This window comes from Pleurodeles waltl, chromosome 4_2 (genome assembly GCF_031143425.1).
Source record: "Pleurodeles waltl isolate 20211129_DDA chromosome 4_2, aPleWal1.hap1.20221129, whole genome shotgun sequence".
NCBI lineage: Eukaryota > Metazoa > Chordata > Amphibia > Caudata > Salamandridae > Pleurodeles > Pleurodeles waltl.
In genome coordinates, this window is record NC_090443.1 from 682226492 (window position 1) to 682242812 (window position 16321).

Below are 16321 nucleotides of genomic sequence, written 5' to 3' on the forward strand. Positions count from 1 at the left end.
GCACTGCACAGCATTGCACCATCCCTGTATTGTGCCAGTCACAGTCACACATACACCCAGCACATGCATAAGATGTAGAACATACATGTGTTGCGCAGAACTGCACACCAAACTGTTGGCCTCAATCCAGCAACACAGGTAAAAAAGGCATGTTCACTTCTACTGATCGGTACATGATATGCCGCCACCACAAATACTTGTGCTGCTTAACCCCTGGTAATGGCAGTAGCCTTTCACTACAATGAGGGTATTGCTTTGGGTGCTCCCAACCCCCAGTCTAAAAAAGACCACAATCTGTGAGTCAGGCCTATGTCATGGCGCACACTCGGTCAGTGGTACCCTGCTTGCCCAGCCCATGGCAACAAAAATCAGCATCAGGGATACCAACATCATTACAGGTAAGGCACTCAAGGCAGGCATGCACATCTATCACCATGCATGGGATTTTTCGATCACAACAGCATGCATATTGAAAAAAGTACATTAACCAACATGGATTATGTATTTGTTGACACAGGACTATTGGATTGGGTAAGAACTTTAAAGAGTGTAAAGCCTATGTGAATTGTTTATTGTATCAGGTGTGTCCAACATGAGTCCAAGGTTGCAAGATCCACGACCGATTTTACAGCTCAACCTATGAAATAAATATGTGTAAAAATCTAAATGGAAGTCACTTGGAAAGGAACTGTTCACTTTTAAGTATTTAAGTGAGAGCTCTCTTCAGAAGTACATGCTCAGTGCCTGACAGCCCTTGCACCTCATTTCGTTGGTTTGCACCTGTTGCATATTAAACTAAACACTTTAAAACCGAACTCTAAAAATAGAGCATCAATGTCTTACAGTGAAGATGTCTGTGTTTATTTTTGTTAAGTCATTGACTCTTGATTTTTTCTTCCAGGGTCTACCAGGCATGACTGGCAGTGCTGGGGCACCTGGTTACCCTGGCAGGCAGGTGCAGTAACTATACTATAGCTTTATACGTTTACTTCTCTGACTGTGCAACAATGTGAAGTTCGTGGTGTTGTTAACGTGACACAGTATTTGAAGCGGGCGCCAACTGTACACACCGTGTAAACGCTACACTATTGACTAGTTGAATGCATTACAACTGCTATTTTTAATAAATGTGTTATATATGTTAGATGGTAGCTCTCAAGATAATATTTTTTATTTTGGTAAAAACTCAAAATGCTTGAATTTGCCCTTGTTTCTTATTGTTGCTCTGTATTTTGAAGGCCTGCTATTTGTACTGCAAATTTACCCTAATGACAGTCGCCAGCTGTGATTTGAATCTCTTCTCTTTGGTTCAGCCCAAGCTTCTGGGCAAATTATACATACCGACCAACGTGTTCAATGCACACTCAGGGAGACGCACTGAGCACACTTTAGAACTCTTCCCTGGTCCAGTCAATGAGAAGTTTCTATGTTAATTGTCTGTTTTACATCCAGTGGCAAGAATCAATGAATATGGTGTCCACGTGGGACAGCGTCTGCTTCATCAATGTATTTCATCAATGTACTTTCCACCGCCTTCCCAGGAACAAATAATACACTTTGAAACTGTGCTCATTTCTGGTCAGTGAGAGGTCTATTTTTTTTAACTGACCCTTTAACAGCCTATGGCTAGGATCCATTTCTGCACAGTATTCAGCTAGGCAGGCTGAGCTTCAACCGTCTAAGCTCTGTGATTCCTCACTCTGTCTCTATGCCACTTCAACGTCCCCTCTGCCTTGCTTATTTGGGTTGGTGTCCCTTTTTACTGCGCAAAAATATGTATAGTAGTTGTGAGGTGGGAGCAGACCTGATGTCTGTAACGGCTGCTGGATCACCCTCTAGTTTGCTAGTACATGATAGAATGATCTCTATGAAGGCTGAGTCTTCATCTTCCGGTCTGCTTCATGGAAAGGCTTCTAGTGCCGGAAGGGCTCATCTCAAAATGGCTGCAACTTCATCTTTGGGGAAAGCCTTGTGGAATGGCGGCTGGGCCAGAAGTGCTCATCTCACTAATGGCTGCAGCATCCATCATCCAGTCATGCCACATCATAAGTCACTCCTGATTTTTAACTAAGAATCCTTGGCTTGCTTGGACAAAGCCCTAAGCCCCAGAATGTAAATTGATGCTGGCAAAAAATCTAGGCATGGACTTTGTCAAGAATTGTATCATTGCTTGACAGTCAGCACATGTTGTGTTTGCTGCTGCTTGTGGTGTGTTTGGGTCGATAAAGTTCCTGAACATACCATGCTGTTCTTTACAGTACTTTAGGTACGTTTTCAGATTTGTGTTAAAGTGTATTGTGCCTGACTGATCAATATCAATCAATACTTCTGTAGTGCAGCTAATCACCCATAGGGTCTCAAGGTGCTGTTTGTGGGTGTGTTGCTCAACCGAAAAGCCAGGTCTTGAGGTCCTTCCTGAACTGCTTCAGGGATGCGGTATGTCTGAGTTTGAGAAGTAGCATGTTCTATGTCTGGGCTGTGAGGTAGGACAACAATATTCCTCCTGCTGTGCTTTTTCAGGTCTTGGGAATGGCTGCGAGGATGAGCTGGGAAGGACAGAGTTATCTTTTGGGTACGTAGAAGGTGAGGCAGTGGTTGAGGTAGTCCGGTCCTATGTTGTGTAGTGCCTTGAGGATGTGAATCAGAAGTTTGTATGTGATGCACTTGTTGACTGGGAGCCAGTGTAGGTCTCTGAGGTAGAAGATGTGTCAGTGTTGGGGGATGTCCAGGATGAGCCTGGCTGCTGCTTTCTGGATTCTTTGTAGTCTTGATTGCAGTTTCTTGATGATGCCGTAGTCCAGTTTGCTACTGACAAGTGCGTGGTGGCTGCCCTTCTCGTGTTGGCTGGGATCCACTTGAAGATCTTTCGAAGGAGTCAAAGTGTGTGGAAGCATGAAGACGAGATGGCATTGACTTGGTGGGTCATGGACAGGGAGGAGTCCAGGATGATGCCCAGACTGAGTGCATGGTCAGTGGGAACAGGGGCGTTTCCCAGTGCGGTAGGCCACCAGGAGTCATTCCAGGTGGAGGGGGTGGAGCCAAGTACGAGGATCTCTGTCTTGTCCAAGTTGAGTTTGAGGCAGCTGGCTTCCATTCAGGCGGCGACTGTTTTCATCCCATTGTGGAACTTTTTCTTGGCCCTTATGGGGTCGCAGGACAGGGGGAGGATTACTTGGGTATCGTCGGCATAGAAGACGATATTTAGCCCATGTTGTTTGATGATCTTGGCGAGCAGGGCCAGGTGGGGTGAGTGATTATCATTGGGGCACTCCGCAGCAGGTTTCTTTGGGTTTTGATGTGAACGGTGGTAGTCTGACACTCTGTGTTCTTCTGGTGATCCATTTTAGTGCTTTGTTGTGGATGCCGACGCCGTGGAGTTTGGCGCAGAAGGTGGAATGGGAGACGATGTTGAATGCGGCAGAGAGGTTGAGTGTGGCTGTATCTTGGTGGTCTAGTATGGTGTGTATGTCATTGGTGGCTGCTAGAAGTGCTTTTTCGGAGCTGTGGTTGCTCCTGAATCAAGAATGGTATGGGTCTAGAATCTGGTGTGGCAAAGGAATTCGATGAGGTGCTGGTTCAGAGCATTTTCCGTTACTTTGGCTGGGAAAGGGAGCAGAGAGATGTGTCTGTAGTTTCTCAGCTCCCTTCTGTCAGCAGTGGGTTTCTTGAGTAGCGGGTTGATCTCAGCGTGCTTCTAGTCTGATGAGAAGGTGGCAGTCTCGAAGGATCGGTTGATAGTCTGGCAGAGCTCAGGTTCTTTGGTAGTGCTGGCTAGGTTGAAGATATGATGAGGGCACGGATCCGAGGGTGCTCCCAAGTGGATGGAGTTCATGAGTTTTTGGGTATCCTCTGTGGTGATGGGGGTCCAAGAGTTCAGGATTTGATGTGGTGTGCGGTCCGTGGTAGTGTTTGTGGGTGGTGTGGGTGAGTTTTGGTTCTTGAAGCCTTCGTATATGTCCTGGATTTTATGGTGGAAGAAGGTGGTGATGTCGTGCAGAGGTTGAGGGAGGGATGGATGAGGTGTCGGTCCCGGGGTTAGTGAACTCTTTGCTCATGGTGAAGAGCTCTTTGCTGTTGTGAACGCTGGTGCTGAGGCGTTCTTGAACGAAGGCTTTTTTGGCAGCTCTTATGTTCTGGTGGTGCATGGTGACTGAATTCTTGTACACTATGCAGTCTTCGGTTGATTCGCTGCTTCTCCATTTCCATTCCAGTTGCTTGCAGGAGCGTTTGGACTATTGTAGGTCTGTTGTGAATCATCTGGGTGTTTAGCTTTGTTGATTTACTGAGGGGAGCTACACTGTTAGTGCATTCCGATTACCAGTGGTGTAGATTATGTGGGTATTAACTTGCGTTTGCTGCGTCTGGTGGGGGGAGTGGCTGAGTGTGTTGAATTGTGCTTCTGTGACTTTTCCCTAGCATCTGCTTGGAGGGTGGGGTGTAGTGGCATGCAGTGTTCTTCGTGAAGGTGAAGTGGACACACTTGTGGTCGGTCCGCTGGTGTTCGGAGGTGTGAGAGATGGTGATGTTGTTCCCTGCTGAGAAGATAGGCCGAGGCTGTGTCCAGATGTGTGGGTGGGCATGTTGATAAGTTGTTTGAGGTCAAGTGTTGTGAGGTTGTTTGAGAGTTTTGTGGTGTTGGGGTCATCATGGATATCAAGGTGGCAGCTGAGGTTGCAGAGTAGGATGTAGTCAGTGGAGGTGAGCGCTTGTGGGGTGATGAGGTTGGCGATGGCTTCGCTGAATTGAGGTCAGGGTCCGGGTGGCTTGTAGACGAGTGTGCCATGGAGGGAGGAGTTGGGGTTGGTCTGGATCGGGAAGTGTAAGTGTTCATGGGTTGGCTGAATCTGTGACTCATTGGTGGTTGCAAGGCAGAGGGTGTTCTTGGAGACTATGGCGATGCCTCCTACTGGACGGTTGGCTGTGTCCTTGTGGATGATTTTATAGCTGTCTGGGATGGTTGTGGCGATGTCTAGGGCTGAGGTGGGGGTGATCCATGTCTCCTTGAGGAAGGCGACGTCCGGGGCGGTCGAGTCGAGGAGGTCCCAGACTTCTTCTGCGTGCATGATGAGGGAGCATGTGTTGAGGAGTATGCACTTGTAGTGGTTGTCTGTGCATAGTTCGGGATCGTGTGGTGGTTGGTGGAGGGTGCAGGAGCATGCAAGGCATGAGAAAGGTCCATGTGTATTCCACAGATTGGCTAGGTGGCAGGCTGAGGATCTTTCCAGGTTGAAGGCATGTAGTGTGTGGGGGATGAATCAGCAGATGGAGCGAGGACCAGGGTCCATGGCGCTGGGCGTGGTCCAGGCATGGACGGACGCAGACGGGCTTGCCTTTGGCACGCCTTCAGCATGCCAGTGATGCGCCCGCTGTGAAGGCCGCACATAAGCCACCCTTAAGAAGGGGAGGAAGGTGGAAGGGTCTGGACAGCTGGGAGGCAGGAGGGCAAAAAAAGTACTTCATGGGCTGGAGTGGGCCCACAGGGGCAGCAGCGGTGGGGAGTGGAGTGCTGGAAGGTGCAAAAAAGCAGAAAGTGGCAGAAAATCGAAAAGAAAAGAGAAAAACAGAGAAATCAGAAAGCAAAAAATATAAAAGAGAGAAAAACAAAGAAAGCAGAAAGACAGAAGCAGACAGCCACTCAGCCACAAGGGATGAGGTGCAGGTGGGTGCCTGCAGGTGGAGGTGGGCCTTGATCTCAGAGGTGGCAGGCTCTTGAGAGGTTCAGTCGCAGCAGCAGCATGTGGAGATACGATGGAGGAAGCGGCAAACGCTGACCAGAAAGGTCATTGGAGTCACCCCTCACTTCGCAGCAGCCACCTTTAAGAAGGGGAGGAAGCTGTGAGGATCTGGACAGACAGGAGGGTGGGAAAAGCACTTTGTGGGTAGGGCTGCAGCAGCGAGGAGGGGAGCATGGGAAGGAGAAAGGTGCAAAAAAACGGAAAGCGGCAGAAAATGGAAAAGAAAAGAGAGAAAAACTGAAAAATCTGAAATCAAAAAATAGAAAAGAAAAGAGAGAAAAACAGAGAAAGCAGAAAGACATAAAGCAGACAGAAGCAGATGGCAACTAGGCCACCAGGGATGAAATGCAGGTGTGTACCTGAGGGTGGAGACGGGCCTTTTTCTCAGAGCCGGCAGGCTCTTGAGAGGCTCGGTCACAGCACCAGCAGGTGGAGCTACGAGGAAGGTAGTGGCAAACACTGACCAGAAAGACAAATGCAACATTTCTGTCACATCAGAGTTTTTGAAAGACCAAACAGAGCAAAGAGAGTGGTATAGAAAATCTGGATATTCCCATCTCAAGCGAGGGAGCCCAAAGACCACCAGTGATGATTATTTTTCTTTGTCTGGTGGGTGTTTATATTGTATAGTTCTTCTCTGAAATGCTGATGATTTACTTACTCCTATTAGCTTTGTTATTTGCTCTCACAATTAGCATGCACAACTGGGCTCTAAATCAAGTAATTCACTACTACGAACTAGCAACAGTGGGTATTAGAATTTGTTACAGACTTTTGCTATTTCAAAAAGAATTTCAGGCTGCTCTGCCTGGGCTCTCCGACAATCTGTCAGAGCATTGCTTGAGAACAGGCTTCTGGTAGGGAGAAAAGGGAAAGGCACAGAGAGGGTTAGGAGTAGGTGAGAGGAGATTTGTTTTTTGTTATTTTTTTTGTTTACATCTGGGACAGAGAGGAGAGGCAGTGTTTTCAATGGCTGCCCCAATATCTCTCTGTTCTCGTATAGCAATTGAAAGTGGGGGCAGTACATATCAAAAAGCTATAGATGAGTAAAAAGTGGATTACAAGGATGTTTTTCATCTCAGTGTTCTGAGTGGCATCATGGACAACTCAAGCTTTGCTCTCATTGTCTATTTGATGTCACCCAGAACCCCTCATTATTTCCCATATTGGTCAGTCAGGTTCAACACACATTAATGCAAAAACTTAAAATGTACTTAATGTACTCCACAGAACAGCATGGTGTGTTCTCGAACTTCTCCAACCCGAATATTCTCTACAAGCAGGTGCTGGTATACATCTACAATTCTATTTGTTCACTCTGCTTAGAGGATAGAAGGTGGTTTTGAGTGACAGCTTATTGAGCAGTATCTTCTTGTATTTGTCAGATGTCATGTGATTTTGCAAAGAGGATTGGAAAAATGTGTAGATCCTTAACACATTTTGTAGTCTACAAAGATGATAGAACACAACTATAAACCATACCAGACAAGTAGTATAGTTGTAATATTGTTTTGAGGCCGATGCTTTCATTTGATAAGCTGAGTAATTGCTAGTGCAGCGGAAGCTAGCTGTAAATATTGACTTTGTGGTTGTTTTGCTGTTGTGCCATATGTTTGTCATTCTTCAAGCAGGTGTTGGGGGATATGGCCAGTAAGGTGTTATCCATTTTGGTAAGGAACAAATTCCACAAGGTGGGCCTTGCAGAGGCCTTGGTAAAGCTGCCCCACTCCCAAATGTTTTAAGTGAAGTATGATCCTTGATATAAATGTGTTCAGAATCATTCCACAATGGTTTACAGATTCCCAGTGGCTTCAAAGATTTTCTAGAAATGGTTGTCAGGCCTTCTCCGGTGACAGAGGATCTGTTCTCCATATGTTACATGTAATCATTTTGCTTGTTACTGGCTGACTTCATCTTGTTTTTTGAAGAATCAAAGTTTAAGAAATCAATAGCGTTAAAGTATAATTATGGAGAGTAGCCTGTGACATGCAGGGAGGTTTATTGGTGAATCTGGCAGCAGGCCACCTTCATTTTGTTCAATAAAGCCATTAAAGATATGAGTTATATGAGATTCTGTTGTGAATTGGGCTTTGTAATGTTTGTGGACTATGTCTATTAACACAGGCGTCTCTCAGGTTTTAGCAGGTAATGAAGGGACTGGTCACATTTGCAGTCTTCCTGTGTGTTTCAGATGCAGCCACAACAACCCAACACATTCTAGCCCAGGATGGGTGATTGTGTGTGTGTATGTAACACAGGTTACAAATGGTACCAATGTAGAAGACCACTCGAAGAGCAATGAGGGCCGTAGTTTCCTAATTAAGACTCTACAGATAGTTTAAAAGCAAAAACGTCAGTGATCAAACAAAGCAAACGTGTTTTCATCTGTCTCTGAAGTTGCACCATCCTAACTGATGTTATCACTATTGTTAGTAGGTTGTTGCCATTTTCCTTAAGGCAACTTTTTTTTACTATACGGTAACATGGACTCATTTTCTGTGATTCTAATGGCTAACATTTAATATACAACTTTGCAGAGCTATGGCAACATAGGTCAAATTCCGAGTTCTGGTAGAGGGTGGAGCTCTGTTGTCGGTTGGACAGACAGAGCTCCTGCAAAGGTCAGACAGACACAGAGCTACAGCGCATGGCAGGCGGACACAAAGATCCGATGCAGTTTAGGCACAGAGCTGAGGTAGGGGTTTGGAACCAGAACTCTGGCAGAGGTCAGAGAAAAACTGGACGATGGTGAAGGTCGTAGGGACAGCGAGCTCTGGCAGAGTAAGTCAGCCATTGAGCTCTGCACAGTACTGACAGAAACCTGAAGGAGGTCGGACACGGGGCACACATGGACATTTTCATCCGAGAACGGATTACTGCCTCCATAGGACTCTCTCTGCTTTAGTTTTTTTGGTAAGCCACCTCTCCACTGGTCCTTCAATTTAGGGGTCCAACCCAAATTATCTACTACTCATGGTCTCAAAGTCAGATCTACAAATCAGTTGACCATTTAAAACTAAGAGCTATGGATGGGAAAAGAAGTGTAGAATTTAGAAATTGAGCTGAAACTGAACTGGTGCCAGATATGATTTGCAGGGCATCTTTGTCAATCTGGTTTGAAGTCGTCTATTCACATTGTTGCACATTCTCTCCTTTTCAACAAAATCCAAGGGCGACCTTCTACATATACTTGAGTCCATGCAATAGATATATGACAACTCTATAAGACTACCAGTGTAATATATATTTGGATTGTATTTTTATGAGAAGGAAAACATTTCTTTTTTTTTATTTAGGGGCTAGCTGGACCAGAAGGTAACCCGGGCCCTAAAGGTGTGAGGGTGAGTAATCTATTTTTAAAGATTATTCTCAGGCCCCGCAGATGGTAAATTTGACTTTTGCTCAGGTGTCCTTTTCCCTGAATGGTTCATGAATTGCGCAACGCCCTCATGTCCTGAGGGACCTGATTCTCGACGTTACTAATCCTTCTCAACTAATAAATAAGTAGCGCAGGAGGCTGTCCTAAACGTGTAAAAAGTGTGGTTGTGCAAGTGCTTTTTGGATGTTGGCAGAACGTACCTTCCCGGTACTTAAAAATACCGTTTTCTTGTGGCAAAAATAAACAAAACACACTTGCATGTTGCTTTTCTTACACACTGGAAGCATAAACAGACATGAAAAGAGCTTGGAAAAAAGTAGAACAACTGCTGCCTGCAGCGTTATTTGCTAAGAGTAGCTGTCAAGGTTGAAGGCACATTTGGCACGGCTAATCTGCAAGCACTACCGGATGAACTGATGGAAGGAAATATTCCTGTCACAGGAAGAGATCAGCCAGTTTTGAAATGCTGGAAGAGCTAAAGTGTTCTAAGTAAAGCGCATATTGCATTTAAATGAATTTCAATCAAGTGTTGCTTTTCCTTGACTTCCACCCTAACAGTATAAATAATCACATCATCGTTTAATACAGATGTAATCAAATCTACTGATTCCTTTTGTGTGTCGGTTTGTTGCCTTGAGGTAGGCGCCACATAAATTACTGAGATGTGTGCGTCTCCTGTCTGCCATAATCACAGTGTGCAGACGCTCACATTGTGTAGCCAGCTGCAACTCATCCACCAGCGCCGTCATCCCCAGTGCATGGTGTCATTGTTTATGGTGTGCTTCATTCAGGCTAGCAGGCGTTTTAGCATCTCTCTCTGTAGTGGAGCAGTGGGAGGAAGTGTCGGGCTGAAGATAACAATATTGGTGAACACCTTTTCCAAACTTTATTTTTAATCTCTGGTGTAGTACTTCAGCCATGACACTAAACATCTTTCCAACAGCAATCACTGACTTAAGAGTTTGACACATAATTGTATAGAGTGACTAGGGGGCTCCATGTCACTAGGACACCCCTTTTCGTTCCTAGACTTTGCTTTTACACAGGGGCAGCTCTTCTGTTAGGGCAGAGGAGCGTTGCCCCCCCTGCAGCCACAGCAGCTGCCAAACGTCTGTAATAAATTCGATTTATTATCGTTGTATTGTAGAAAGGGCAGGGCCACGGGGCTGACGAGCACAGAGGGGGAGTGCTCAGCACTCCCCTCAGTGCGCATGTATGTTTGGCCGGCCGTCTCAGGCCAGCCAAACATACATGCGCACTGAGCTCTATCCAACCTGGCACCGCAGTGCCGGATTGGAGAGAGCAGACAGACTCTCTCAGTCTGCCTGAGAGCACCCTGGCTGGGTGCTGCAGCCAGTCAGAACACTGCTGTCATGCTGCCAGCAGCATGATAGCAGCATTCAGATTGGCTGCAGGGCATGTTGTGAGCCTGTGGCGAAAGAAAGAGGAGCTGCACAGGGGTGGCGGCGGTGGCAGATTCAGGTAAATTTTTTTTTTGTTGCTTTATTATTAATTTTTCTCTCCCCCCCCCTCCCCCGCACCGCCCCACCACACGCCGCGAGCCACTCCTGCTTTCAAATGTCATTCTTATAAGGTGTGTTGGTCCAATTGAATCAGTTAAAATGAACCTAGATTACAACTCCAAAAATTCACTAATATGTAAAATAAGAGTTCTGTTGACATGCAGCGAGCTGGTCACCCTACAATTGCATCCAGTGACTTATTTTAAGGGCCTTAAGGTGGTTAACAACTGAATTTAGGACTTCAGAAAAGACACAAAATAAATACAATATACAAATGAATGTCTGAAGTGGTTGCCTGAGTTCTGGAGAGGTAACCCTTGATGAAGTGTTCTGGTGCAAATATGGTATGAAGTGAAGTGCTAATCATTGTATCTGAACAGAGATGTTTTAAGGCATGGGTAAAGTGGGCAGGTGCCTAGGTCCTCCATCTTCCAAGGACATAGTTGGAAAGTGGACTTTCTCTCCGCCTCACTTGTGTGTATTTCTGTATCACAGTCTTTAAAGCATATTTCAGTGTTTGCCAGCATAAGCTTGAATTTACAGAAACTTAGTAATACATTTCAAAGTTGTACCAAAAAGGGTCCCTCAAAATATTTCTTTCCCAGTGCCCCCAAAATCCTGACGATGACTCAGTACCTGAATATATAGTTCAAGACAGGCTGGTGGTCTTACCAGTGCCTATTTAACACCGGTGGTTTCAGATAGTGTGCACCAGCACAAATATTTGAGAAACAAGTCTTAACTTCATTCATCAGACTTTGGCCTATTGCGTTAGAGACAAAGGTGCGAAAGGGAGAAAGTAGGAGGCAGTGAAAGATAGTGAGAAAAGGGAGAACATAGGAGTGAAAAATATCCAGTAGAAATGGGAAAAGATGCAGGACGTGAGTGGGAAGCGGAAAAAAGTTGCATGACGTGGGCTCAAAACTAGGTATCCTTGATATGTATCAGCCTCAGCAATGCATGCACTTATTTTTTTATTTCATTTTATATTATACTATTTAATTTTATTCTATTTATTTATCAATTTATTTATCTATAAATATACTTATTTATTCCGCAAATAAAGCATTGCTTGCTAGTCACATAGAGTTATAGTCAAGTAGTCACTGTAGAAAGAGACAGTTCAGGGCCAAGCTAATAATACAGTTATAAACAGGCTGAAATAGTCAATAGTGACAATTTATAAAAGTCATAAAGGAAAGGACACGTTTACCATACCATTCAGTGGATGCTTTTCCAGAGGTACAGAGAAAAAATCTGAAGTGTGTGGAGAAATGGAAAAATAGTGGCGGTACATCCGTTAGTGGGCTTTTATCGTTCTGAGAAAAGTAGACTGTATTGTGACTGGGAGATCTAGACAGGTTACGAAGCATGAATAACCTAAGCATGCAGGAACTTGACCTCATCCATAGCTTTAATGGCCATTTATCAATGATGGCATTTATACTATGGTCATAGAGCAATTTCGCATAGCCTCCTCCATACCTTATCTATCATGTGCTAAATAGCATTATCTTCTGGCCTAGAGCACATTGGCTACATGAACCAAAACAATTTTATTTTCCTAGTAGAGAGTGGTTTACCCATGATTATATCATTTATTTTACTGCTTGCTTATCACTCACCTTATAAAATGTTTATATCAATGTTTAATCTTTTTTTAGGTCTTTCTCAAAGATATCTAATTATGTTCTGCACAGATTTTCTTTCTTCTAATTCTTATATTGAATGTAATCTTGTACAGAGGATTTTGGGTCATCTGAACATGAAAAGCTTGGTTTATTGATTTTACGCTTATTGCTTTTATAATGTAGAGAGAAAAGTTAATCATAAACTTCACGAAGATAAATATGATGTTCAAAAGAACTTTCAAGGAGACCAACTGATTTCTGGTGGATTACATCTTCTATGATATAAATCATTATAACGATCATGGTTCAACAATTGATAGTATAGTAACTTGGATGCCTCAAGGGCAGAATAACAAAAGGATGACCTTTAACAAATTTCCAATTCTCACAAAGATAAGGATAACAACTTATGTGATTTGTATGTGATAAGAAAAGTATTTAGCAGCTGCACGTGCTGTTACAACTTTAGTGAAGTACTGATATCCAATTCCCACCAAAGCCAATGGTGCAAGAAGTACAGTATGTTTTAGATCTGATTTTCAGATACTGATGTGCTTTCCCACGTGCTCCCTTATGAATAATGACCAGAGCTTTGAAACTGATCTTTGACATTACTGGCAGCCAGTGCACACTTCAAAGAATAGAAGAGAGATGTGCACACATTTGTGTAACTATGTTTTCTTTGTAGTTTAATTCTGAAGAATTTGTAGCATTTTAATTGTTTTTGGTAGTAGAAATCAGCAGGGTGTTTGAAATAACCAATTTTGGGCCCAGCAGTTCCTCAGGTGATGTTTCCTAATGAGATATATTGCCCCAATGGATTCTAAAGAGTGTATTGCTTACAAATAATCAGAGAAAGCCAATTTGCTAACCTGGCCCACACCCTTAATATAAGAGTGGTTCAGGGTGTTGACACAGCAACATTAGCATACGCACCTCTCTCAAGATGGATATCTTCACCTCAAATAGTGTTGTGTCAGTTCCTTTGTGTGGCCTAAAACAGAAGACAAATCACCCAGTAGATTATTGATATCTGTGCAGGTTCCTGAAGCTCTTTAAAAGGACAGGAATACTAAATTGGTGTGTAGTATTTGCAATCACAAGAAGTAGCAAAACCCATTGGGTTGCCTCATGAATAATGCCTTTGCGGAATGAGCAGTTAATCAACTCTATGGTAAAAGGGAGAAGTCATTCAATGTATTTGCAAATTATTGGTGGGTGGCAAGGTTCACAGGCATAATTTGTTAGATTCAAAGCTCTGGTAATGCTGCAAATGTGTTCCCGACCTACATTTTCACAATCACATACAAAATTAGGGTCATATGGTTGTATTCCTATGCCATTGTACCAAGTACTGGCCTGTCATTGATTTCATTCGTATCCACCACAATGTTTTGTCAGATCAGAGCTTTCTTCTAAGTAACATGGAAAGTGACTCTGTATCTGGCAATTTTAAAATTTTATAACAAGGTTTCTCACACAATTTCATCAGTAATGTAAAACTCCTGTGGTTGTCAAATACCCAGAATGCCTCCTAATGCAAATGTAATGAAATTTACAAGCATAATAACGCAAAGATATAAAAATTAGCCCAAAGCTCTCCAACCTTACAATAACTGGCTACCAGATACTTGCACATGTACCTCGGAATCTGTACTATCATTAAAGGGAGGGGTAATAATATAGGGAGAGTAGGAAGGGACTATTTGTTGTGCAGAATTCTGTTTTAGCCACAAGACTAATCAGACAGACAATCAACCCCAATTGTAAGCCACATAGACAATCAATATGCTTGATGAATCCTTGGGAGAGGGAAGTGTATTCCAATTTAGACGAATAACCGTACACAACATGCAATGGATTATCAAGTGCTTGCTTTCTCTTAACTATTGCAGTACCCCATTTCTACGCCTAGCTTGCAATGTCATTAACATAGCCAAACAACTCATCAGCAAATGTACCCAATTCTGACTGTTCTGTACACAGTTAGACCATGATTGGATGCTCTGTGCTTGCTACATCCCCAAACTTATCTATTAATACATCTAGCCCAAGTGGATACAAACACATCGATATTTCAAAAATGTTAAGCTGTCTTAAAGAAGAATTATTAACCAGCAATGTAAATCCTCCTACAAATAGAGTTTTTTCCACTCGGGGATTCATGGCAGGACAAACAGGAATCCTGGGTCATTTTCTAACACATAATCACTGGAAATTCCTTAGCAGTCTGGGAATAGAAGGTTGTAACTAAACAGCAGCACAAGCAGTGACAATTTTAAAGGGATAAGCATCAGTTCCTCGACCATCTAATTGTGAAAATGTATTAATATGGCTACCTAGAATAATATTGTGATTTTTCATTATTAACTAATGAGCAATCCACTAAATATTTTTTACAGAGGAACTAAAATTGCTGAAGGACTTTGTGTCCAGAACAGTATTTTTGAGTGGCGGACTTCAAAGTCATCTTTGTTAGAAATATCTGAATGTTAGAATTTCAAAAAATCATTATCAAGGAAAGAATTAGTACTTAAAGAAAACAATTATTTTCTTACAAAAATTGTTTCACATTGTCTGAACATTGAAGTGGGTGCCTGTTCCCAGCAGGCTTCTAAAAGCTCTTAACAATGTGGAGTTTGACAAGCTATGTAAAACTGCTCAATTCATATCAATGAATAACAATTACCATGGGTCTGTAATTGAGAACATCTATAATAACACCTCCTTAAAACCTTAAATCCTGAAACACAAACAATTAAATGGCAAATTATTTGATCACAATTATGTTGTTATAAAACAACAGTACAAAACCACGATGGTCAATGGTGTACATTACATTTTGAAAGGCACAAAATTGCCTTCACGCTTTGCCGAAGTGGTTACCAAAAATGTTTTTGGAGAACAAAAAAGTAGATGCCGGATTGCTCTAATAAGAAATAAAAGGAAGTTTTCAATATCTGCATGCAGTAGATTAAATCTGAATCATTACAACTGCCCCAGATGCCACAGCACAACGCTGTGTGAAGACCTATTGAAATTATTGATCAAAACATCAAAAAATCCATGAGGTAGTATTAAATATCCCTTGGTCTTAACCATACTGCCCCATTCACTATAATCTGTCAAAACGCTCCTTGGGCCTTTTCATTCCATTTTCTGGGGAGGCTACATACAATTTCCAAACTACTATCAATGTATAAAATCTGCCAATGGAACCATGTCCTACATGCTGCATGAAGTAAGTCTTCTCCTCTGTAACAAATTATACAACTAACTTGATTAGCTCATCTCCGTCAACAGGTATAGTACCTACCCAGTTAAATCATGCAATCTTCACTGCACCTCTAAAGAAATCCACAGCTGCCACCAAAGTTCTGATAAGCTCTCTTCTAAGTTGCAACCTGCAATATCTTAGAAACATTCTGTAAAAATCTTTTCACTGAATCCAGTAATTTGTATATCTTGCAAAAAAGGAATAAGGGACTCTGAGTAGTTTTCAGGTTTAGGTGGAGAGAAGTACATTTTTATGAAGAGCCCGACAACACCAGTGACTCTCTGAATTTGCTCACCTCAAATGTCTGTTTTTCAAGGTGAGTTCTTAAACAGGGGATTAGCACGGTGCCATCCACTCCGAGCAAGATAGTGACAAAGCATTTTGCCATTTTATAGCAAAGTATTTAAGCACAGGATTATCACAGTGACATCCACACTGAGTTGTAATATGTTTATATCACCATCAATGAAAGCCGGCTGCCAGTTTCACTTCCTCCTGCCAGACTCTAAAGATCCACTGTCTGCTGTTTTTGCAGTACTGGATGTCTGTACAAGAACAATATGAAGTTATTGCAGCATTACAAGCAGTATTTTACACGTCACCTAAGCAAACCAGACATTGAGAGAGACTGTGTGTGCTTTTCCCACTGTAGCGTCCTTTCTGGATGGCACGTAACAGAGGTAATAGTGCATGACAAAAAGTGATGGGTTCTTGTATTGTTGTCCTATTTATGTTCAGTCATTTTATCCACAAGAGTAAGAGGGTGTTGTCTTTTG

General features: G+C 43.0%; 1 protein-coding gene across 1 annotated transcript in view; it reads left to right on the forward strand.

Annotated features, from left to right (window-relative positions):
* Positions 1 to 16321, forward strand: part of COL24A1 (collagen type XXIV alpha 1 chain) — a 713151-nt gene that overhangs the window by 282341 nt on the left and 414489 nt on the right. The window contains exons 9-10 of the mRNA XM_069232264.1: positions 902 to 955; positions 9032 to 9076. Coding sequence (XP_069088365.1) covers positions 902 to 955; positions 9032 to 9076 — 99 coding nt within the window. The remainder of the gene's footprint in view (positions 1 to 901; positions 956 to 9031; positions 9077 to 16321) is intronic.